This window comes from Colius striatus, chromosome 2 (genome assembly GCF_028858725.1).
Source record: "Colius striatus isolate bColStr4 chromosome 2, bColStr4.1.hap1, whole genome shotgun sequence".
Lineage (NCBI taxonomy): Eukaryota > Metazoa > Chordata > Aves > Coliiformes > Coliidae > Colius > Colius striatus.
The window spans coordinates 67,194,198-67,219,700 of NC_084760.1; the positions used below are offsets into that span (position 1 = coordinate 67,194,198).

At 43.1% G+C, this 25,503-nt stretch overlaps 1 protein-coding gene across 1 annotated transcript in view; it reads left to right on the top strand.

Annotated features, from left to right (window-relative positions):
• PGBD5 (piggyBac transposable element derived 5) overlaps positions 1–25,503 on the top strand; it is a 74,620-nt gene that overhangs the window by 34,325 nt on the left and 14,792 nt on the right. The window contains exons 3-5 of the mRNA XM_061990950.1: positions 3,559–3,693; positions 16,380–16,560; positions 24,294–24,491. Of these exons, the coding sequence (XP_061846934.1) occupies positions 3,559–3,693; positions 16,380–16,560; positions 24,294–24,491 (514 nt within the window). The remainder of the gene's footprint in view (positions 1–3,558; positions 3,694–16,379; positions 16,561–24,293; positions 24,492–25,503) is intronic.

Here is a 25,503-nt window from a genome sequence, read left to right on the forward strand (position 1 = left end):
ATGGAGATAGTAAAGGGTTATCTTAAGGGAAGACACACGCTCTCAAGCACAGCATAACAAAATCAGAACTGACAGCTAGATATGCAAGCAGAGATGTCAGATACTGGTGAAGAATTTGGTTTAGACAGGAGGGGCTTTGGAGCAAAGCAGCAGAAGCACAAGCTACTATTGCAGAAGCAATGGCTGAATCTGTCCATTCAGACTCTGCAGCTTTATGCTACTCGGCAAAAGACAGAGACAAGGAGACGGTCTGTGTTGGAGATGGCCATGGAGCTAAGGGAAGATGAGCTATCTCAAGGACATGTTGGTTCAGTATCTAAGTTAGTGGAGTCCAGGAAATCCAAGTACAATAGAGTTCATGGCTCTGGACTTTGCCTACAAGCCTGTTTAGGCTGTGGTGAGAGCAGGATGGGTGGAACAGTAGAGTGGAAAGAGCTTTGGAGATGATCTAAAATGGAGAAGAAAGATAATTCTGACAGTGGTTTTGTTCGGTGAAGAAAAAATGGTGTGAGATGGAGCAGTTGCTGGAGAGGCAAGACTCCAAAATGTGACTCCCAACACTTGAAGGGAAAAATAAGAGTGAAAGCTTGGCAAGAAGATCTAGCAGGGATGAGCATGACTGTAAAGAAGAGGAAAAATCCAAACCAATGACATAGCTGTGGAGGACTAGAGCAACGACATGAGGAGCTGCTTAGGCCTGAAAATGAAGATAATTTCTATGAAGATACCTTGCATCAAAGGAAGCAGAATAAGAAGAGGGGAGGCTTGAGTAATGAGTCAATGATGGTGAAGAGGCAGCTAGAAATATGTGTAGGAGTCAATTAAGCCTGAAAGTAGATGTTTATCTAGGAGGATGAGAAGCAGGAAAGAATATGCCAGAGGGGGCAGTAAGCTCAGTCCTGGAAAAGCGGGTCTTGCAGTAATAGCAAGAATGGGGAACAGGGAAGGAGCAAATATCGCTTTGCACAGGGATTTGGCAGAGGTGCAATTGAGATTACAGGAGGAGCAATGCGACTGAGAATGGAGGAGGGTGAAAAAACTAATAGGACTGAGCAATGGCAACAGGGCTAACTTGTGTCATGAGAAAACCAATGTCAGTGCCAGAAACAACAAATTGGCCCTTTTGAAAACGAGATGGGGAACAGCTGTTCCAACAGCAGGCACAGCCCGTACAGTGCCTTGCTCACACAGTCCTTTACAGCTGTGGTTACATATGGAGGGGTGACAACACTTATCTCCACACCCACCCTCTTCTGGAAGAAGCAAGAGCAAACTCCAGGGTTTTCATTTAATTTTCTTTGCCTGTCCACATTTCTTCTTTGCAACAGCAAATCTTTCCCTGCACTGTTTCTGTTTTCGTTCCCTCTTCCCAGCAGTTTTGTAGGGACTTTGGTGGAGCGTTAGTCTTCTTATGGAGAAGTGGGAATGACTTAAACATTCAAAATGGGATAAAGAAGGGAAAGCTCTGGGTCCTAGGATAAGGCAGGGCTGAGTGTGGGCAGAGAGAAGAGGAAGATGGGGAGAGGTTTTTGAAATTCAGACTTACTTTCTAAATTTAAGGCTGACAGGCTCTTGCTGAGTCTTATAAGGCAGAAAGACTGCAAAAGGTAGGCAAGATGCAGTAGAACTGCTGCTGTGGTGCAGAGGAGGGAGCTAAGCTAATAACAGAGGTTAAAAAATGTCCTCAAGTGATGCTTACACATCCTTTTCTTTCTGCGGCTCTCCCCCCTACAGCAGGGGAGATCAAAACAGTTGAACCACCACACTCAGTGGGATCTGGTAGGTAAGAGGGCCTTTCCAGAAGCTTGAGGAATTCTTACTAGTGTATCCATGCCCATCCCAGGGGATGTGGTCCTCCCCACTGCATGGAAGAGGCAGAAAGGCAAAAGCAAATAAGGACATATTTAGTCTTTGCAAAGCCCTGTCAGAATTCCCTGAAATAGAATCATGCAATGCCCCAGGTGACCTTCTGAATTGAAGAGTGTGGGCCTTGAGAGAGGAAGAGAATTTGGCTCCAGTGGGGAAACAGAGCAGCTGCAGCTTTAAGAACAAATAGCTTTGTGTGCAGCTTTCCTTACTGGCATCTGCATTTTGGTGTATAATTTGAATATTTCACAAGAGTGCTTTCAGATGGTCCCGTGAATGTTTTATGAGCTGTTAAGAAGTGGAGTGTGTAGAAATGAAAGCGTGTGGCCGCCACGGTGTGGGGAGGGCACGGCTGCCTATTTTGGGATGACAGAGTGATATTCAACAACTGTCTTGTATTCAGGAGGCCAGCAGCTGCTCCTCACTGGTGCTTAACTGTTTAACTGCCTCATCTCTCCTGTGAGCCTCGCTCCCAGATCTAATGCAGCTTTGTTCTCATTTCCGCCACTGACTCCGTGCAGATGTGCACAAAAGTAGCAGATGTGGAAAGGCTCATTCTGAGGGTGATCCATAATCCTCTGCATTGTGGATACCTGTCTCTGAGCCTGTCTCCTGGGATGATGGTCACTGGGATACTAAATTTGCAAGTGTCTTTAAAAGGTTGTGAATTGTGGCCTCGTGGGACTGCTTTCCCCTTGTGTACTAGGAGGGGAGCTTGCAGTGACTTGCACTGATTTAGATGTCTGAATTTGATCAGCATTTGTCAACTGAGACTTTTCAACAGTTTCCAAGCATTTGTACTCTCATAAGTGACCAGCTAGACAACTCACCGTGCAGTCAAGAATACGGATGTTGTGCAGTTACCTGTGAGCTGCAAGGAAGTAGCAATGCTTTTCTATAGGTGGATTCTGTAGTGTAAAACATAATGACTTTTCTACAGAATCAATGGAGAGAAGTGTAACAAAACAGCTGTGAGGAACAGGGAACCACTTACATCATCTGACTGCAGAATGAAGAAATTGCTTCACTTTCACAGACTTTTATTACTTGTTTCAGTCTGCTTTGTCTTTTTCTATTCCTGCCTCTGGTTCTTTATCTTCTGTCTTCTTTTGTCAGGTTTTTCAGCTCCTGAGGCATGAGAGTCTCTCCTGAAGCTGCTGCCACCATGAAAAATGTTTTCTGTGTCTTCATCATGACCTTAAGTGGCAGCAGAGAATATCTTTCTCTCCCATAACTTCTCTGCCTCTTTGCTGTGTTTTCCTTTGGTGTAATCAAGGAGTGCACCTTACAACATACTGTAGGGGATGTTTTGGGGGGAAGACATTCTGCAAAACAAGGTGAAGCTGATGATGAGATTTGGAGGAGGCTACTAACAATACCCTCCTCCCATCCCTGACCTCATTTTGGAGGGATATTAAACTGTAGCTGATAATGAGAAGTGAGAGCCATGCCTTGCAGCATTTGCAAACCACATGTAGAGCAGCCATCACCAGGGGAGTGTGCCTGGCCAGACTTTAGTTTTTGCTGGGTGGTAGCATTGAAGAAAAGTGTTTTTCTTCCTTTGTCCGACATGATATGCACCAGCACAATGCAAGGGTTCTGTTTCCCTGGAAGAATTTATAGCATCATTTTTTTAACCCATCATGTACTCTTCTGTTTCTCCTCCTTGCCTTTTTATTTTGCCAATTGCAGGTACTACATGAACCCCTGATTGACGAGGATCCTGTTTTCATTGCCACGTGCACGGAGAGGGAGCTGCGCAAGAGGAAAAAGAGGAAATTCAGTCTCTGGGTTCGGCAGTGCTCGTCCACTGGTTTTATCTGCCAGGTGGGTTTTACCTCTTCAAATGCCTCAATTCAGTTTCAGCAGACCCTTAAATGTATTGTGGGACCAAAGGTGCTAGCTACTTCTCTTCACTGCCTTAATGAGGGCTACAATCTGAATGCAGCAGACCTTTGACTCCTGCAGATACTAGATCCAACAGACAGTGATGACAAGTTCTGATGTTCTGTTTGCTGTATGATTTAACTAGGAGTGCCTGTCTCTAATACTATCCATCTGACTGCCAGCCCTCAGCTAATTAAATTGAAACGGAGTTAAAAGGTCTGTCTGTCTGTACATCCTAAGTTTATCTAAATGTCTAGGTACTGTGACTTCTGTCATTTTTAATGTCAGCTTCTCTCTGTAAATATAACACTACATCTGTGATAGCCAGCAGTGTCTAATAGACTAAATCAATATGTTATTAAGATGTCTATTTTTCTATGAGAAACACATTAGCAGGGTTTCCTATTACACCTCGTTTCACGCCTCTGCTTCTCTACTGAAGAAACAAAATCTGTTGTGACTTCAAGGTGAGATACAGGCTTGGGTGGAAGATGTGTTTAAGGGCTTGTTTTCAGGATTGTAAAGCATTGGGGACAACTAATAAAATTCTCACCATCCCCAATTGCTGGTGTGTTTTGAGAGCTCTTGAAAACTCTGACCATTTACTTTGATACCTAGGAGTGAGACAGGCAGATATTTCTGATATTTCTGTTTTCCAAGAGCTTCTCTGCAAAATGTGGTGTCCTGTATGTTCCACAGCAGAGGCTCGGAGGTGCAGTTAGGGTGTGCACGCTCACGTGCCTGCTCACGCTGAGCACATCAAGACTGCAGGGCCTGTAGGTTTGCTGCCATTCAGCATTCGTTCACAGTAAAATTTGATCTGTGGATCACTGCGACTGTTTGAGTAGCTATGAAAGGAAAGAGGCTCGCTAGGAACAGAGCTTTGCATTTTTAACAATAGTCTTCCCTCTGAACAGAAAATTAGGATCATACATCTTCCATCCAGGTTTTAAAGTGGTTGTTTATTCTGATACAAAATAGATTCACCTTGTGAAGCATCCTTGGAAATTTCTGCTCTCAAGGGTTTTGGAAAGTCAGTTGCTACACAGAGGCAACATCTTTAATCCCCAAGGTGAACTCCACCAGTCCCACACACGGTTTATTGCTGGAGTGTAATGAGTACAGTGAACACAAAGCTTGCTGACCTGTTTTGCCTGCTCCCCCCCAGCCAACTGCTGCCAAACTAATAAGTCTTCAGACATTCCAGAGGTTTCAGATTCTGAGCTATAATTACGTTGCACTCCAGTCTTCTCCATTGAGAGAGGAGATTAATGGAATGTTAAATTAAACAGAATAGATGCTCAGCACTGCCCTAATCCTCCTGCTCTCATAATGAATTAGATACTCATGCTTTGCTTGCGTCCAAATGACATCCAGGATCATCTTACCAGCCATCTTCTATTTTCATTCCATGACTTGGCTGTAATTATCATCGTGCTAAAATGATTGGGTGAGAGGACCTTTAGGGAAGGGTGAAAAAGAATATACAGGAACATGAACATTCATGCTAAAATGGAAAACCTTAGTCTGAGAGGATGTGGATCTTCAACTATGCTGTGCTTGAAATGCTGTGTTCACTTATGAGGGAAACTGCAGAATCCAAAGCACATGTTCAGTGGTTGGTTGTTTTATTTACTGTATTAAAACAGAGGTGAGTTTTTTCCTTGTGCTTAATGTATGGAGAGAATTGATCTAAACAAGAAGAAAATTCAATGCTTTCCTCCTTCATGTGCACACCTTCCCCTTCATCTCTGGAGAAACTGCCATCATAAAGGAAGGACTTGTTGCCTGATAGTTAAGGACTTTTGTGTCTATCACATGTCTGCTGTCAGAAAAATCCTTACAGCAGCCACTTGGAAGTATGTAGGAATTCTGTAATGTTGTCTGAGTGAATCCCCTCCCTCATAATTTCCACATGATGACACTGAGGTCACAGAATCCTGAGGGTTGGAAGGGACCTCAAAAGTTCATCTAGTCCAACCTCTCTGCCAGGGCAGGACCACCTAGAGTAGGTCACACAGGAACTTGTCCAGGTAGGGTCTGAATGTCCCCAGAGAAGGAGACTCCACAACCCATCTGGGCAGCCCATTGCAGTGCTCCATCACCTGAACAAGGAAGTTTTCCCTTGTGTTTCTTTGGAACCTCTTATGTTCCAGCTTGTTCTCATTGCCCCTTGTCCTATCATTGCACATCACTGAGAAGAGCTTGGCTCCATCCTTCTGGAACATGACTATAAACACTTCATAAATCAGGCTTATTCAAAAGTCTGAACAATATCTTATCTATAAATAGGTGAGGCAGCCCAGGCAGGAGAGGGAAAATGAGCTACATATGACAGGCTCTCTGGAATGGAAGGAACCTCAAGAGATCTGTGATGCTTCTGGCCCAAAGCAAGGTCCTCTAAACCTGAATGATGAGCCTGATGTTAAAAAAATATAAATTTGAGGACATCCCTGTTTTTCCACTTACCTGCCTTTCCTTTGAGGAAAAGATTTCATGTGTTTTCCTAATGTAAAACTGGCATCAGTGTTTACAGAATAGCTTGGCATATGGCTTCTAAACACTGGTAGGAGTTTTAGCTGTGTGACTCGTTAAATTGCTTTGTCTACTTGTTCTCATGAACAAAACTCTGAATCATTTTTTTGAGCATGTGTAAATATTTGTGTTTGGTGGCTCGTCCTTTGCTTTTTAAATGAATGCTATTTGGTTAAAAATACAGCCCAATAAGCCATTCATGGAACATAAGTGGCATAAAAAACAAGTATTGTTTGTAGATAAAAGAAAGTGCATGGGTTTATATATGTGTAACATAAATAACGTGTGTGTGCATATATATATGTATATTTTAAAAAATACTACCTTTCATTCTTCTGTAATACAGATACCTTGACTCTGCCTTGACAGTTAAGTCTTGATTCTAAGATGGATTCACAATTTCAGATCGTATCTCTGCTTTGGAATTTCTTAAGCAAAGTATCTTGTTGCAGTTACTAGCTTTCTTGCTGAGTATCTTTTTGCAGTCAGCTGGCCATGTGGGAGCACGTAGGAAGGACACACCATTCAAAAAAAGTAAATATGTATCTACAGCAGCTGGGAACATGAACAAAGCCTTTCAGAGGGTTAAAACGACTCCAGGAGAGATGACTTGTGCAAAGCAGGCAACAAAACTGCCCTTTTCACCCATCATTGATGCTGGATGTAAAGGCAGCAGCAGCTGCTACTGCCAGAGAGGACTTGGACTTTCTTGTTTCTTTCTTTCTGATTCAATGAGAACAGCAAACTCTGCTTCCAGGACCTCAGGTATCCCTGTCTAATTCATCCTCTCGTTGCTTTCTTCATTTCCCTATATATTCCCTACATATAAGTTACCACTAAGACCCCTTTCAAATCAGCATTTTAATGTCATGATTGCAGTTTCAGGGATCACAGCAGCTTAGAAATGTTTCTTTCTTTCTTAGAGTATTTGCTGAGTAAGCCATCCTATTTAAATCAAAACTCTAGTTGTGCCAGTTATTTCTTTTTTTCTCTCAAAAAGTCTGGAACACTTGCTTATAAAAATGTTCATAAATGTGATTGGCAGGACTCTTTCATTTTAGATATAGCAATAGAGGTTATCAAAAACTCTCGAGAGTTCCCAAATATCTGATCAGATATAACTATTTTATCCCAGTAGGATACATAATGTTCTCTCTTTCCTTTTCTTGTGTGGCTAATAAGGAATGAACATGGTCATGAGTAACTGTTAACTAAGTGGTGTCTACTCCCTGCATAGCTTCTCCTGCACAAGAAAGTTTTCTTGTCATTTCTTGCCCTCGTGGCCAAGAAGGCCAATGGCATCCTGGGATGCATCAAGAAGAGTGTGGCCAGCAGGTCAAGGGAGGTTCTGCTCCCCCTCTACTCTGTCCTGGTGAGGCCTCATCTGGAGTTCTGTGTCCAGTTCTGGGCTCCTCAGCTCAAGAGGGACAGGGAAGTGCTGGAGAGAGTCCAGCACAGGGCCACCAAGATGATCAGGGGACTGGAACATCTTTCATTCGAGGAAAGGCTGCGGGAACTGGGGCTGTTTAGTCTGGAGAAGGGGAGACTGAGGGGAGATCTTATTAATATTTACAAATATCTAAAGGGTGGGTGTCAGGAGGTTGGGACATCCCTTTTTTCTACTGTAGCTAGCAACAGGACAAGGGGTAATGGGATGAAGCTGGAACACAAAAAATTCCACTTAAATATAAGAAAAAAACTATTTCACTGTTGAGGAGAGGGAGCCCTGGCACAGGCTGCCCAGAGGGGTTGTGGAGTCACCTTCTTTGGAGGTCTTCAGGACCCGCCTGGACATGTTCCTATGTGACCTGATCTAGGTGAACCTGCTTCTGCAGGGCGCTTGGACTAGATGATCTCTAAAGGTCCCTTCCAACCCCTACCATTCTGTGATTATGTGATTTTGCAGAAGGAGGAGTAAACATGGGAAGCTAGTGTCATTCACTGAAGCCCACGGGAAGTCAGGCAGGATGAGCTGTTCCCATAGTGCCCTATCCTGAACCACAGACCCATGGCACAAACGTAACCCTAAAGATAGTCCCTGACCCAAGGAGCCATCAATCAGCGAAATGGAATGCAGTTTGTAGAAGTTAGAGAGCACTGCAAAGGGACAGCCAGGCAACATAAATCACTGTGACAGGCAGTAATGGAATTAGCTCATCAACCTAATTATTTGCATTAAAAAAAGTAATATCATGGTGGAGAAGAGATGACTTTATGGATGTGTGTATCCTTTCCTATTCCTTGGGATGAAATTTGTTCTCTGTGTTATTCTGGACACTCTTCTCTTCCCACACTCCCTTCCCACCCCCCAACTATATGAGCTCTGCTCTTGCATTTATTCACTGGCAGAAAGTTGCTGCAATAGTGCATTTCATTTTCTCTAATATCCCTGTGAAACATGTTGATCAAATTTATTAAGTCCTTTAGATCCTTGTGCTAGGACTGAATTTGAGTTTCCACCTTCTACTGTTTATCTCCAAGAACTGATGTGTCAGAACAGATTAAAAGGACCGTGTCTCTGCAGCTTGAGTCTTCCCACATTACTAAATGATCAATATTTTGATCATTCAGCTGTACTTAAAGAGTGCAACCTGGATCAGGGTGGCCCCTGCACGAGGTGGTAAGAAATGGCTCTCTCCCTGAAGAGCAGCAGTCTCAGTGAAGGAAGATGTCTGAGATCACTCTGCAGATCAGTGGCAGAGCTCTCAGTTGCAGCAAAAAAGCTCAAATCACATGTAAACATCATGTTTTTGTAGTGAATATTGTAGTTCATTCTTGATTTCAAACAGGATAAGCACAGTCAACTCGAATAATTCATAGCCCTGTTGATTTTGCAGAGTAAGAAATCACTTCCAGAATTTAGGGAAACTGAGATGGTGCCCCAAAGAATTTGTAATTTCTCAACATGCTGCGTAAGTGCATTCAGTCACTGGGCAAAGGAGGGACAAAGAAGCCTGAAGTGAGTTTTGTTTTCAAGGTCGGAGTTGCGGGAGAGTTAGCCATCTGTGCCTTTGTTTAATAAAGCTGCTCAGAAATGTTGGTATTTCGGCCTGTTTAAGTTCTGTTTAGAGATTAGTCTGAGCCCTTGGGTTTCTTTAAACAGTGCCCTGATAATTCCTCTGTTGCTGGCACAGTTGCATCTGAAATGCGCAGATGTAGTGGCTGCTTTGAGGAGGTTCTCAAGGTCAGGCTTTGGCTGGAGGGAGATCCCAAGAAATCTGATCATCTTCATTTGTCAGTGACTAGGGGCTGGAAAATCCTGTCTGCTTTCTTCCTCTGGCTCCCACCAGGCACTGGCTTTTTAATGCATACAGTTCTGTATTGTCAGCATCTGAGAATCTCAGATCTCAGCTAAAAGTCAATTATCCTCTTGCAGACTGGTATTGAGTAGGAAGGTAGTTTTGTGGATGTGTGGTGGGTGAGCCCCACTCATTTCTGTGGAGTTCACAGTCTGACCGTCTTTCTAGCTGAACGGGAAAAAACAAACATCTAAATGTCACCTGATGCAAAGATCTTTCCCAGAGTTTACACGCAGTCCTAGTGTCTATTTGCAGGCAGGAATGAAGGTTATTTTTTTGTTCCTGTCTGTGGTGCTTGGAGTTTCTGATGATAAAACGACCTGTGTGGTTGTCTCCTTTCTGTAGCTGATCTCAGTGCGGTTCTGCCTGGGGAAGGAGGATAAAAGCACCACAGCCTCCTCTCTTCCTCACTTCATAGTCTTGCCATAGGAACATCTCTCACTATCCTGTCCCTTTGTGCTGGGTGCTGTATGCAGAACAAAAAGACAATCCTTGCCCTAGCAAGTTTAGCATCTAAATGCAAGATGGAGATATAAGCCTCCCACAGTCAGTCAGTGTAGTGTGGGCACCTTTCAGCTGCCCAAGGAGACAGCAAGCAGGATGTGTAGAGCAATGTTTGCTGACTAGTACACACAGCAGAGAGCTGGGACCAACACACTGCTGGGCAACAGTTTACTCGCTGCTCCCAGTGAACCTGCATGGGCCAGGTGGTCATCAGTCTTGTTGCTCTCTGGAAATGAACTGGGTCCTTGATGTTACCGAATCATCATCTCCTGGGTTTATCATAGGATTTTATACCCTTTTTATGTAAGTATTTTCCTTCTCCAGCTACTACATGTAGCTCAACAGTTACAGCACTCCTGATCATGTTGGCTTCATTTCTATACTTTCCCGCTTACATATCCTTCCTTACACACCTTCTCACAGCTCAGCAGTGATTTTCTTAGAAAAACTGAGCAAATATTGTGCAATTATGTGGCATCAGAGTGAGGCCTCAATCATGGACCAGAGCTGGGATGCCAGTTACACAGAAGGAGACAGACAAAGCAGCATTAAGAGACAACTTAGATTAACAGGCACCAACACCTAGATTAGCCATTGCATTGTGGGGCTTGCATCCTTTCTAAGAAAGGTATGGAAGAGCAAAAGGAAAGAGATTAGTGTGGATTTCCAAACAGGCAGGAGAAGGACAGCATGGAAAGAAGCAAACGTGGCCCTGTTTGGCATCAGTGCTTGGATGCCTGGCTCCACAGGTCAGATGCAGACAGGAATCAGTATGCTGAAGAGGAGGTGTAGGAGGAGCTCAATAGGGAGGGCTAAACCTCAAAGGCCTGTCTCCATTTTCCAGCCCTACTTAAATGAAGAGGGAACTGGCCGAAGACTGACATGGTCAAAGCAAAGGGTGAGGCAAGGGATCTCTGGTGGCAGGTCACTGTCTGAATGTCAAGATACATTTAAGTAAGGCCAAAGGAAAGAAGGATGACTGCAGTGACTGCAACGAGAGCCAGGCAGTTCTCAGGTGCTTGAAAGAATAGGAAATCCTTGATTATCATGAAGGTGTTAAAGATAATAAATCCATTTGACATAGGTGTGGCTGGCTTTGGAGAAGCTACAGGGACAAATCTGCATTTGGTGATTCACAGGTTGCTGGTCCACCATACATTTACGATATCATAGTGTCCTCAGTGGTAAGAAATCACAGGGAAGAGGAATATCACAGGAAGAAAAACAAAGAGCTTTATTTTAAGCCATACTGGGCTTGTATTACCAATTCTATCAGCATCTTTCTGCCAGTGTTATGAAGATCTTATTAGGAACTTTGAAGAACATGTGCAGATAAAACATGGCTATGCCAGTCCTCAGCACAAAGATGGTAGCTAGATCTGTATGTTCATGCAGATTGAAATGATTCAAAATAAGAGGCACAGGGAGAAGAGAGATGGACCAAGGAAACAGTTTTGTAGGGTATCCAAGAGCTAGTGGGGAACAGATTGGGAAAGCTGCATGTCCCTTGCATGATATTTTCCAAGTAGCCTTTAGAGGAGTAGGAAAATAATGAGGAGAGGCTCAAACCAATGAAAAGATCTGGTCTCAGTAAGAGCAGCATCAATGGTACCCACAGCTGATGAGGAAGAGCTAGACCTAAGAGCTGGATGAGGGCATTAAAAGAAGGGAGGAAAATGGGCTGCAGGTTTGGAGTGGTACTGGAGTGAAGGGTCTCCCAGCAGCAATGGTAACAGCAACGGTTAGAGATGGGGTTTAGAATGAGGAGGGAAGACAGGCAGAATCTAGAGAATGGTGCTAGGAATAAGTAGTTGTGTATTTAGCTATGGAGTCTGTAGAAAAATAAAGTTATTTTTTCAATAGCTATTCAAGATCCAAAAAATATGACAGTAACATTCTTTGTTCTCTTGCTTTTATAACTATGCCATCTAAAATCTTGGCTTCTGTTTTGTGGTTGTTTAGGGTCTGCCCTTTGTGAGATATTTTGCACAATGTTGCCTTCAAAATCTTCCTCCAGTTTTTTACTACCTCTGCCTTTTTTTTCTTTTTTTTCTTCCAAATGTCATCTGTTTCATTTGAGAATTGTACCCTGGGGTGTTTCAATTATGTATGAATGTGGAGTATTTGGGATGAGCTGTTCACAAGTGCTTTCATTTTGCTATCTGAACTTTGAATATGAGCAGAATTGCCAATATTTTAGTTTCTAGGGCAGTCAAGATGCAGCTTTTGTTCGTAAGTGCTTTGGTTTTTTTACCCTGTTTCTAGGGAGACCTTGCAAACCTTCTTCACATGAATTTTCCATAAGGTAAATTGCAAGCACAGAGCAAGGAGATTCCTATTGGCTTGTAGCATAGATGTCTGCTCTGAGACCTTCCTTCCTCTGGTACCACTCTCTCCAGCATTCTGCTTCTAGCCGAGCATACTTGCTTTGAGTTTCTGAATAACACGATTGACTTGCCTGTCATCTGTCAACATGTGAAATCTCGTGCTCTAAAATGTGATGTCTTTTCTGAGTGCCTCTGTGTAGGCAAATGGTCTTTCCAGAACAGTTTACACTCTTTTTCTTGATTTAGAAGAGCTCAGTATGGTCTTCACCCAGAGAGAGACTGTTCGGCTGCTGCGTGGAGACTGAAGGCAGATGAGAGGAGGGTTTGAGGGATGAGTTAAACAGTGTGAGAAGAAAGAGCTGATATTGTACGTATGAGGCTAAAGCATTGGATTAAAAGTATCTGGTGCAGTAGTGCTGCAGTAGATAGAAAGATGACAGAATTGCCCATGTAGCTATTCTGGTAAGAGAAGAATTGAAGGGTGACTAGAGAAGGTTCCTTCTCCGTCTCAGCAATGCTGAGTAAAGACCTTCAGCCTGTAGTTATCTCTTAACATAAATGATATTACGTCTATAGAAGTTATCCCATTTTGTTCTGGAAAACAAAGGGATCAATAGCCACTAGAAAAAGATACACAGTATAAGTGATCTCTGCAGATATTTGGGGAACATTGCTTTGAGTGCCACCTACAGAAGTGGAGAGTGTTGCTGCCAGCATCTCCATCTGTTGTCCAGCAGCAGTTGTTGAGCGTATTCTTCTGACACTGTTTTGCCATTGGAGCACGTGGAAAGAGCACAAAGCTCTAATGCTGTCACAGGGTGAAACAGAAGCTCCGGTGAAGAGCTTAACAAACATTTTTAGGGAGTAGCTTCTGACTGTCTGTGAAGGTCTTGCAGCCAGTTTCTGGCAACTCTGCTTTTTCTGCAGACTGCTAAGGGTTAAACCACTTCTAATGCATTACAGAATGGTGAGGGGGAATGCTGTGGGATCTTAATCATTTGAGATGGAATGAAATAAGCTGGATGAGAGGACTTGGAGAGGGGAAAATAAAAACCAGATGGGATCCTAGGCACTTGCAAGCATATTTGAAGCTATGCCTTTGCCAGTCATCTGTACTCAGCTGCTGTTTCACAGCAGCCCTAATGCCTTCCAACACTATGCTGCCATTGTCCATCTTCCCGATAGAGCTGAGCATGATAAAGCTTTGACTGATGATTCTCTAAAACGAGAAAAACTGTGCCAAAAAAAACAAAGACTGTACTTGGATAGGCAATAAAATGCCCCAAGGAGAAAAAAAGGGGGTGATATTTAACATTAGAGGAGGAGGAAAAGTTCAGTAGTGGGTATGAATCTTTTGATAAAGGGCACTGGAGAGGTAAGCAGAGCAAGGTGAGATGAGAATCACGAGGTGGCCTTTACAAGGACCCTTGAAATAGTGGGGAGCACAGATGGGTGCCAGGTGCACAAGGAACTCTGCTAACAAAACCTGTGGAGTATGTAGCATTCTGGTAGGAAAATATTGGTACCCCAGTAGAGAGTTGCATGGTGGGCACGCACTTTAAAGTGTCTGCTTACAGACCCAAACCAGCCCACAGTGAGTGACCAATTGGCTCACTGGTAGACTATCTCATCCCCTGGGAGTACGTTGTGAGCATGGAGCAAGAGACATCCTTGGTTTACTAACACTTACTGCAATAGGAGAGGAAAGGTGTAGGATACTTTCCTAGACTTAAAGTTTCCTGCTTTTTTTTCAACTCAGCTGCTAATCCAAGGTCAAAACTAATCTGTCTGCATCTTTTGTCTCCAATGCCTTGTCTGCAGATTCTAAGGGTTTTGATGTGTGGTCTCTGTGCTGACATCCTAGTAACCCAATCTTAGTTTCAGTGCCAATAATCATGAAATACCTTTGCTCTAAATTTGAAACAGTCTGCCTTTTATATGCATTCCACTGTTAAGCTGCTCTCTTGAGTCTTGATTAATAACCTAAATGACTTATCGTAATAAGTTGGTCTTCAGCTTTAGCACTGGGGAAGGCACAAATCTGACAGCTTTCAAAAGTGAGGGGAACACAGTCAGGGAGTCTACAAACATTCCTGCCTTTGTCCTCATCTGAAACTGTTTCTGTCAAAAAATGGATTTTTTTTTTTTAAATATAAAGAATGTATATTTAAGACTTCCTTTTAATATGTGCTATATGTGCTGTAATCCTTTGGGGGATTGGTGTGTGCTTTCCCTTACACCAGCTTTGTTCTGCAGGACGTCAATTCCTTCAAAATCCAAATGTTTAATTTCTCAGAGATTTCACACACAACGTACTCCTAGAGTATATCCCACAATGCATGAATTGCTGGGATGACATCAATATGCCTAGAATACCAGTGCTGGGAGATACACCATCTAAAATAGGGAGAAGCTGTTCAGTTTAATCTTGTTCCCCTCTAAGATCATTGAGATATAAATTACTGGGAGCGCTGCTGCAAATGTTTTGCTTTCTGAGTATTGTAATGAACTTCCTTTGGAGGAAGGATTGTGTTGGTAAGAGAAGCAGACACACAAACAGGAAAGCAATGCTGCTTCTTCTGAATGGTTTAACAAAAGCGTATTGTGGACACCTCACTCCAACAAACAAAGCAAAATTCCCCTCAGAGTGACCAAGTTTCAGCTTTTTCTCTGACATACAGAATTTTCTAGGATTCCTAAAAGATTTGAGTATTTCAGAGCCAAAGTCATGAAGGTAGACCTGGGCAAATTTTTCAGAAGATTTGCATTTGTGTGTGTTTTTAAATCTTTGTAAGTTCCATGTTGTTACAGTACTGTTTGAGTCACTGAGCACGGTGTCTGCTTCTTCTCATTTCTCTTTCCAGCACGTTATTTCTGGTGGCTTTTATAACAAGCTGAAGGTCAGACACCTAGTTGATTTTAATATGTATCCAACTTTGGTGAAGGTTTTGCTTGTAAAATACTGTCACTGAAATAAAATTGGGGCTTTGTGTACAAAGGAAGGGTTGCATGTTTTCTCCTCCTGCATGACAATCCGGAAGACTCCTCTTCTGGAGGGACCAGTTGTAGAAATGAAGCAATGGCTTTAAGTCAGTGAACTTCAGTTGGTGGGACTGTGTTCAGTTAATTGTAGTCACATTATGAAAGGGTAAATGTTCCTGCACTCTAACAGAAACATATATGTCCACCTACAGATGATGGGTGTCAACTCTCTTGAAATGAATCGTGATGTGGACTGCACTGTAGCAGGGTACAGGCTGAAGTTACTGCAGCCTGCTACAAGTGAGCCAGGCACTTGCTTATTAACAGCAGCATATTGTGCTGTACTCTGCTTCCTTGGTTGGGTGTCTCCAAGTCATCATCCAACTGAAGGATCTAAGAACGAGCACTGTGCCTGAAGAGTTTGATGAGGGTGTTCTGGCTGGATGGGTACGTGTGTTGCTGGCTCCTCTCATTTACGGGGCCGCATACACACTTGTGATGCAGCCTAATGATTGCTGCCAACAGAAATAGATCTGAACCTTGCTGCAGTGGAGCTAATGGGCCCTTTTCTTCTGGTCGTCTCGTAGATGCCTTTTTGAAGCTGAAGTTCCTATGCTCTACTTTTGCTGGCAGCATTGAAACCTATGCAGATTCAGTAATAAGACGTAATCTCAGTTATGACTGTAGTCTTTTCCTGCCAAGCAAACAATCTTGAAACTGCACAACAGTGACAAGAACCTCAGGAAGCCCTTAAGCTGAGGTGAAGGACGCCGTATTTATCAATAGCTGTGCCAGCTAACCTGAGGGGGTTTTAAAGCAGCAGCTTCTTGAGAGAGACCTTAGATTAGTTAGCATTTTATAAAGTATCTTCTGCCTTGATTCTCACCTTATCTCCAACTGAGCTGAGTAAGTATGTTAGCAATTGGTCCTTCTAGATTTCTTATGACCTTCTGACTTTTCTTACCATTTCTCATTTAAGATTTATGTCCATCTCAAAGAAGGGAGTGGTGCTGATGGGCTGGATGCTTTGAAGAACAAACCGCAGCTCCACAGTATGGTGGCGAAAAGCCTCTGTCAGAACGCCTCTGGGAAGAACTACATCATCTTCACTGGCCCAAGCATTACCAGCCTGAATCTCTTTGAAGAGTTTGAGAAGCAAGGTGTGTATCAGGTGACTCATCGGGCTTTAATGATTACAGACCTAGGGACCTCCTGCCACTGAATTAAAGAAACCTCCCAGAAGGATTCATTGGTATTTCAATTCCTTGTATAGATAAGTTGTTCATCTGTAAGAAAAGTTCACATATACAGAGGGCTTTCTAAGTTGCTTATTAAGTCTTCTTAAAGTTCATAATGAGGATGTAAAAACATTTTAAAGAAGGTTATTTAAAACGCTTGCTTTTGTTCTTTACCTTAGAATTATGAGGTCTAATCTCCTGTGTGGCCTAAGGGGCTTTTCAAAGGATTTCCTAGCTGCCTGTGATTTTTGTGTTCTCATTGTGAATGACCAGGGATGGAATGCATCCTTAAAGATGTGCCATAAAGTCCTTGCTGGTTAAAGATGTGACTTCTCTAGAAGTCACATCTAGAATGGCACATTTATGCCATTCAAGAAACTCTAGCAAGGTTTTGGTTTTTGGTTTATTTTGGGGTTTTTTGCTGGTATCAGCATGTCTTGGTAGGACAGTTCTTAGTTTTGAAAGCATCATAAACTCTGTGTTAGCAAAAGCATGCTTCCCAGCAGAATGTCTGTCAATATGGCTCTCTCAGCCAGGTTCTTGCTAGGGACAAGAGTAATCCCAGATCATGCTCTCTGTCAAATGCCCCTTCACCTTAGGTGTGCAAAAGCAATGTGCTACTTTGCTTTCAGAAATGCTGAGGACTTGTGACTCGTGCTAAATTACAGGCTCCTGCACTCTTGACAGTTATAAGCCATCTCAGTGCAACTCTTGGCACGTTCTTCAGTGAGCATGGCCTTTGAGAGGTGGTGTGGTGCATGGAATAGGTCCTTTATAGCATTAAGACTGGAGGCTGCCATAATGCATCACATAGAAGGAGGCTACAAGTCTGTTTCCCTTTTCATCATACTGCTGATGACCAAGTTTTTCTTTTGGCATGGGTTTTTTTGGCAGTGAAGAAAATTAAACACACTTAGAGCATTATATTAATGAAAAGTGGCACAAAGCAGGGGGATTGACTGCAAATTGAGGCAATATCTTGATTCTCATTTAAAATGAGAACACCAGTGTGCTGCACCAGTGCCATAGCTGAGCACTTCAGACTGTGCTGGCACTGAGGACTGTCTCTGTTGAGCTCCAAGCAGGACCTAGCTCCCACGTTATTTTGGGTAAGCTGGAAGCTCACAGAGTACAGTGGAATACCATCGTGTTCTCACAAGAGTCATGGTTTCCCAAATGCTGCAGACACCCAAATGGGAAAAAAAAGTCAAGCATATTTATAGTGCACCGCAGCTTTTCCTCTGAGCAGGCTGTTCTTTAGTAAATGACTGTTTTCACAGCTGGTTGTAAGCGTTACATTTTTAAGACTACCAAAGCAGTGATGCAAAATGTGGGTTCAAAAAAATGTGGAGGATAACCCATATACTCCTAGTAGCTGAGAGGTGTCAGGTTTAAATTTAAAGACTGGCAGACAAAAACCTGACTACTGAGTTGTACCCTTTTTGCTCAGCTAGGAAAGGGTAAAGATAACACGGCAGGATCCAGGCCTTAGTCTACAGCCCTGGTGAGAAAGATACGTGGCTATTAAACAAGTTTTATTACTTAGAGATAATTAAAATTGTTCACAGGAGTGAAGTGTTTGTGGGCTTTATACTGAACAGATCACTCAACAGTTTCTGGCAGGTAGCAAATTCAGTCATGTGTTTTTAAAGCATGTAATTTTGACTCACTGTGTGATCAGATATGCTAATACTGTACTGAGATTGGAGTTTGGTTCATGATTTGTTGTGTGGCTTCATGAGATTTGCCTTTTTTAATGATATTTGATAGCTGCTTCCAAAATTAAGTTTCAGATCTGGTACACGCTGTCACCTCCCTGGGGTTGGTGCTCTGGAGTGAGTGTGGGGGATGACACTGAGACAGCAGGTTTATTGCCTTTGCAAAAGAGCATGTAGCTCCTATATAAAGAAAATCACAGGGAAAACATGAAAGTGTTTCTGTTTAATAAGGCCATGGAACTGTCTGCACTTGTCTTGAGTTACTAGGGGCTAGCTCAGAGGTTTTGCAGGGGAATATTGACCTGGGAGGAGTATGAGATGCTGGAAGAGATGATATGCTAGAGATGTCAAGCAATGGTGAAGTCAGTAAGAGCTCTGGAGGAGATGGTGTTTACTGACTCTACTGCAAAGCAGCTAACATATTGCCAGCACCTGCTGGGATCTGACTGCATTGGCAGTAGGGCTGGGGAGAGGCGGGCAGAGAAGCCTGGACTCAGCAGAGAGATCTCTCCTAATCTATCACACAGTCACCCTCAGCAATGACCTTAAAGCTTTGTTTGATATGTGGCTTAGCCAGCTAAATCTGAACAGGGCCACACCATGACCAAGAAGTGTCATGAGAGCCTATTGAAAGTCATCTGTGCTCAGGTACTCATGACAGTTCAACACCCATTCTTAAACCGGTGACCTGACTTTTCTTGTTCAAAAAGGTTTTCTTTCTGGGCTAGAGCAGGATCAGTGGTAGAAAGATTCCATTGAGAGCTGAAAATAAAAAGAAATTGGAATTGATCTTAACTGCCTTATGTTGCTTGGGGTTTAGGGTTGGGTTTTTTTTTTGTGATTATCAACAGAGAAATAGAGAGGAATTTAAATAAGCTGGTTACTGGAAACTGAAAACTTTTGGGGAACCTGAACTGACATTTAAGGGAGATAAAAGGAATTTTGGAAAAAAATCTAGAGAGAGGCACTCACTAAAGAAAGTATTAATTCCTCTCAAAATTCTTGATGAAAAGGACCTGGTAGCCAGTGAGTTCAATGTGAGTCAGCAGCATGCCCTGGCAGCAAAGGTGATCAACACTGTCCTGGGCTGTGTTAACAAGGAGAATACCCTGTAGGTTGAGGGAGGTTGATTATTGCTTCCTACTCAGCACAGTTTTGGACAACACACCTCCTAACACAGGAAAAGCTTTGATAAACTGGAGTAAGTTCAGCAGAGGGCCTGCAACTCTGCTATGGGAGGGAACTGTGCTTGCTCAACCTGAGAAGAGAAGGCTTTGGGGGAACCCCAACAGCAGCCTTTCCCTACCCTAAGGAGGTTATGGAGAGAGTGAAGCTGTCCCTTCATGGTGACACATTGTGGGATGATGAAAAACAACAGGCGTAAGCTGAAACAAAAGGAATAGTTCAGACTAGCTGTAAGATTTTTCCTGAGGGCAGTGGAGCAGGATGCTAGACAGGTTGTGCAGTTTCTGTCCTTGGAGATTTTCAAGCCCAGTCAAGATAAAGCCCTGAGCAGTGCTGACTGACCTCAGAGCTGCCCCTACTCTGAGCAGGGAAGGAGACTAGAGACGTCCCGAGTTACCTTCCAGCTCGCATTATCCTTTAATCCATAGGATCTTGTGATCCTGTGAAGGCTTCTGTGGAACCTTACCTATCGTTTGCTTTTCCTAACCCACACATGCCTTACTGCAAAAACCACAGTGTTCTCTATTGCAAGCCTGCTGTGTAGCGCCTTCACTGTACCACAGTAGCGAAAATGTGCCTAGTAATACAAAGAAACGCTGGTGAGCATATTTCTTGGATCTGTAAAGATACCAAGAGCTGAAGAAAAACTTCAGAAAATAAGGCAGGGCACTTTGATCCCTTTCAAAATCAAAAACCTGAATAGACCTCTTTTTATTTTTCAGCAGACATACAAAGCATTTCTTTCTCTGGCTTCTGAATAGAACTGGAAACCTGCTCTGAAATGCCCCAGTTTCTCCGTTCTGTGAGCAGACAGCTGTCATTGTTATTTGCTGCGACATTCATTCATAGTGCATGTCCCTTTTTTTCCCCTGTTTAAGCATGGGTGTTGCCCTTTACATAGGACAGCACCTCTTAAAGCGTTGGCCTCCATACTTCCCTCCATACAAGCCGCTAAAGTCCCTTTTGCACTGTCTGAACTAGCAAGTGCAACTGACTGTCCCCACAGAGAGACTGGGGTTGGAAAAGCTGCAGGAGTTGCTGGCCTGGGTGACTGTGGCACTCCCATGAGCTTTGTAGGACCCTGCAACTCCAGCATGTGGACAAAAGCAAGCTCTTCTTCTCACAACAGGCTCCCCAGCTGCCCTAGCACTGACTTAACCCAGCATTGCATGCAGGATAAATGACTGCAGAACCACTGCAGAATGTGTATTTTTGGCTGGAGTAGCTCAAGCCTGGCTGCCTTTGCAAATGGTACTAATGAAGATGTGTGCCGTGGTAAGGCCTCATCTGTGTCCAGTTCTGGGCTGTCCAGTTCAAGAGTGATATAAAACTTCTGGAGAGAGTCCAGCACAGGGCCACCAAGATGTTCAGGGGACTAGAGGAAAGGCTGTGAGAACTGGGGCTGTTTAGTCTGGAGATGAGAAGAGTGAGAGGGGAGCTCATCAACATTTACAAATACCTAAAGGGCAAATGTTAAGAGGATGGAGCCAGTGTTTTTTTTCTGTAGCGCCCAGTGTCCAGACAACAGGTAACAGGCACAAGCTGGAGGATGAGGAAGCCCTGGCACAGGCTGCCCAGGGAGGGTGTGGAGTCTCCTCTGGAGGTTTCCAAACCCACCTGGACATGTTCCTGTGTGACCTGATGGAGGGGAACTTGCTTTAGCAGGGGATTGGACTGAATGACCTCTAGATGTCCTTTCCAACCTTCAACCATACTGTGTGATTCTGGCTTTGACACATGTTCTCTGAGGCCTGGAGACTCTGGGATCTTGATTGACTACATGATGTTTCCTCATTTTTGCTAAGCTGGCTTAGGTGTATGCATTACATTGCAGTTATGGTTTAAGAAGACCCGAGAAGGACAACCTGTCCCCACTGACTCCTGTGTATGTCGCAAACACCTGTTCTGATTCTCATTTAGTTACACACAAAAACTTAATTGATCCAGATGGGCATAAGTTCTGTTGTTTCTGTTGCTATAGTAACTAGATGGCTTTTAAAAAACTCTAGTAGCTGACTACTTTTAAAAAACTCTGCGGATTAAGGGTGTCATCCATGATGAGAGACACCAGTGTATCTGCAGAAGTGCCACACTTTTCCAGGCTATACAGCAGGAAGGTTACACACTGTGTTCCTGAGAGAGGAAATGGTTCCCATTACTCTGTATGAGGAATGAAGCATCTGCTGGAAGCTTTCTGTAGGCTTATTGCCTGAGCTAAAGGAAAGGCTGCAATTAATTATTATGGGATCTCAGAGATGGCTGTTGCTATTTTGAAGCTCTAGCACAATAATGTAGTTATTAGCTTGGTTTTTATACCGTTTCTGGCTGCTGGAGAGAGCGTGTCACACTTCAGTGAGTCATAAAATTTAGGCAGCTAAGGAAATTCGTCTCAGGCTTTCTTGTTGTCAGAGCAGGAAGATCTTAATATTAGCTAGAAAAAGCTTTCTAAAAGTTTGCTGTTAGTGCCGAAGTTTGCAGGTATGTGACCTACACTACACCATGTATCTCTTTGCAAGACAACAAATTAAGAAAGACAAACCAAAACAAAAAAGCCTTCCACTGGAGGTGCAGTTCCTCCTGTACTGATTGTAAGCCTGTTGCCATCAGGCTTGTCTCATTGTCTTTTGTGGAGGGAACTTAGGGATTCTCATTGACTGATTCATTCCTTAGAAATAACTGTCTGATGGAGTACAGATTTCCTCCTTCAGAATGAAGTTGCCCCATTGCTGTGTTGCTTGACCTTCCGACGTGAGTGTCTTAAATTTCTGATGGAGGAGCCTTAGCTCCTTGCAGACCTGCCCACAGCAACTGGACCAATTCATGAGTATTAGCAATTATTCTGGTAGTATTCCCTTAGTACCTGCAAGCTGTTGAGCTGTTGGCTGCTCAGCATGCCAGGCACTATATGAATCAAGGACAAAGGCTGGACTGACTTACACCAAAGAGCTTAGGTCATTCCAGAAAGACAGGGAGAAATGCCAGTGCAGAGCCACAAGGATGATTAAGGGAATGGAGCATCTCCCTTATGATGAAAAGCTGAGGGAGCTGGGGCTCTTTAGCTTGGAGAAGAGGAGACTTAGGGGTGACCTCATTAATGTTTACAAAGACATAAAGGGCAGGTGTCAGGAGGATGTTCTTAGTGATGGCCAATGATAGGACAAGGGGCAATGGGTACAAGCTGGAACATAAGAGGTTCCAAAGAAACATGAGGAAAAACGTATTCACTGTTCAGGTGAGGGAGCACTGGAACAGGCTGCCCAGATGGATTGTTAAGTCTCCTTCTCTGGAGACATTCAAACCCCATCTGGACAAGTTCTTGTGTGACCTACTCTAGGTGGCTCTGCTCTGGCAGGGGTTTGAACTACATGATCTTTCAAGGTCCCTTCCAATCCTTGAGATTCTGTGATTCTGTAATATGCTCAGGGGAAGCCAGGCACTGTAGCCTGAGTTAGTATTTCCCCTGCAAGGATATCCAGTTATCCAATGTGCAGAATCCAGCATGATAAAAAATTTGATCAAGCAGACTTAGCTGACAGATGAGCTTTAAACTACTGCTAGCCTCTGCTGCCATATGAAAGATGTGCACAGCTGTCATCTGCTTCCATGCCCATTGTTTTTTCTAATCAGGTCAGTTGACACAAAACCCAGGGAGATGGAGGAAATTTCCATCCAAGATCTCCTTCAGTTCAGTTAATTTTATCAAGAAGATTTGCGTCTCTTGTACTAACAGAAACAGGTCATTGTTATTTCACAACCTAATGATAAATTCAAGCGTTGTTATTAATGTTATTTGCAAACCTCATTTGTGCCCACCTGGCTGCTTCGAGAGGTATTTTTTGATGTTGGATTTTATTCATTGCCTCTTTCACACATAAAAAGGCAAGAAGCTGTGAGCAGCAGAATCTGTTGCCTGTAGAGCTTCTGATGTCAGTGCAGGACAAGATCAGTGCTCACTGCACTAGGGCACTGTTTGGTTTACCTCTGTTCCCTCAAATCCGTTGTCATTGAACTTGTATTTCCATCTTCTCCATCCTTCTGGCACATGTATTTTTAAATCAACCCGTAGTTCTTCATTGCCTAAGTAGCATTTCCTTAACAAACTTGATATTGCAGGTGCAAGGAGTGGTGAGCTAAAAGATCAGGAACTGGGCAGCACAGTGAAGCAGCAGATTAAACCAGAGTTTGTCAGCTATGTATATGGTGATTAAAAGCATCATGGGAGTCATGTAGGAAAATTTATTTCAGTTAACATCTAAGATGCTGTGGCTTTCCCTACCTCCCTGCTCTCTGTACAATTTATTCTCTTAGTTAAATATCAAAGACTCTCTTGGATCATAAATTCTGATTTGTTCCACAGTGCTTATTACCACTGGGATTTTTTTTTTCAGTCCAATTTTAACCATGTTGTGAAGACCATTACACAGTTTATAGGTGTTATTTTTGGAAGATACCCTGAATTCTTCTCCTTGTCATTTTATCATGACTATGCAGGAGGTGTCAATACATTTCATCTAGAGGGTAGGCTTTCTGCACTTGTTTCAGATTCCAGAGACATTCGTGTAGGACACAAGTCTTTGGTATTACAGGAGAAGGCCAATTTGCTAACACACCTGTTTGGACTAGAAAGTGGTAGGACAATCTCTCTGGTCTAGTCAGGTCTAGTTCTCTAGTCATTCAGAATTGCTCCACTGCTTTTGCTTTCTGGGTCCATGCAACCTCTTGCTGATAGGGAATGTTTTTGTTCACATGCAGGGATTTACTGCTGCGGGTTGCTGAGCACCAGGAAGAGTGACTGCACAGGCCTACCTCCATCCATGCTGAACAACCCTGAAACTCCCCAGTCCAGAGGACAATACAGAATAAGAATGAAGGGAAACATGTCCTTGATCTGCTGGTACAATAAAGGGCACTTTCGTTTTCTGACCAATGCCTATTCACCGGTTCAGCAAGGTAAGCAATATTCCTACTGCTAATTTCCAAAGTGCACGTGCTTTATGTGAGGAGGCAAAATGAGTCACTGAGTTTGATAATAAGCCTGAACAAAGATAAACAGTATCAATAGTGATTTCTTCCTTTTTGTGTCTTTCTACAGCTATTCTTTTTTTTTTTTTTCCCATACAAAGGTTAAAAGCTTACTGCTAATGCAGCCTCCTCTGCCCGAGTTGGTGGAGGCAGAATCCTTTCAGCTGTAAAGATTATATCTTTGTTGATAGTCAGAGAAGATGGTTGTGGTGTAACACTATACTAGCCCTGTTTGCAAAGCATTTTAAAGGACTGCTGCTACAGAAAAAAAACCTAATAAATGCCATAACGTGCTTAGAACTCTGAGCAGATCCCACAATTAATTTGTCTTATCCAGTAAAAAGTCACAAACAAACATCTTTTAGCCAGAAGTAAATATGATTAAGGCTTCCTGTTTTATCTTAAATTGATTTTAGCAGTTGATGAAAAGAAACCAAAACAGATAGCTGGGATAGTTCAGATAATTGCATAGAGCGTCTTGATACTGAAATCTTTTCCTTTCTGAAAGTACACAGATGGTTTTAAGAAAGTTTGGAAACTTCTGTTAAGATGCAATATCATAGCCAACTGTTTGAAATTTGTCTCTCACTGAAAATACTGTTTCCCTTTATTTTCATTATTCAGATTGAATTGTAACTGGTTGAGACAAAGTAACCTAAACCTTTACATGTAAAGCCACCAGTTCAAAGGCAACTTGTGCACTCAAGTTCTGAATCCTGAGTGATTCTCACAGGTGTGTACAGGCTACAAATGCAAAGTTAAGGCCTTAAATTGCTGTATAGTCAACTGAGAGGTTGACTTGGAGTGTTGTTCAATGCCTTGCCATAAAGCTCATTACCTCGGCAGTGTGTGGCTGATCCCAAGGGGTGTTCTGCCAGGCACCCCAGCAGAGAGAGTGCTTGGTGACTCAGTCAGACTGATGTCTGAGCACAAAGCTTGG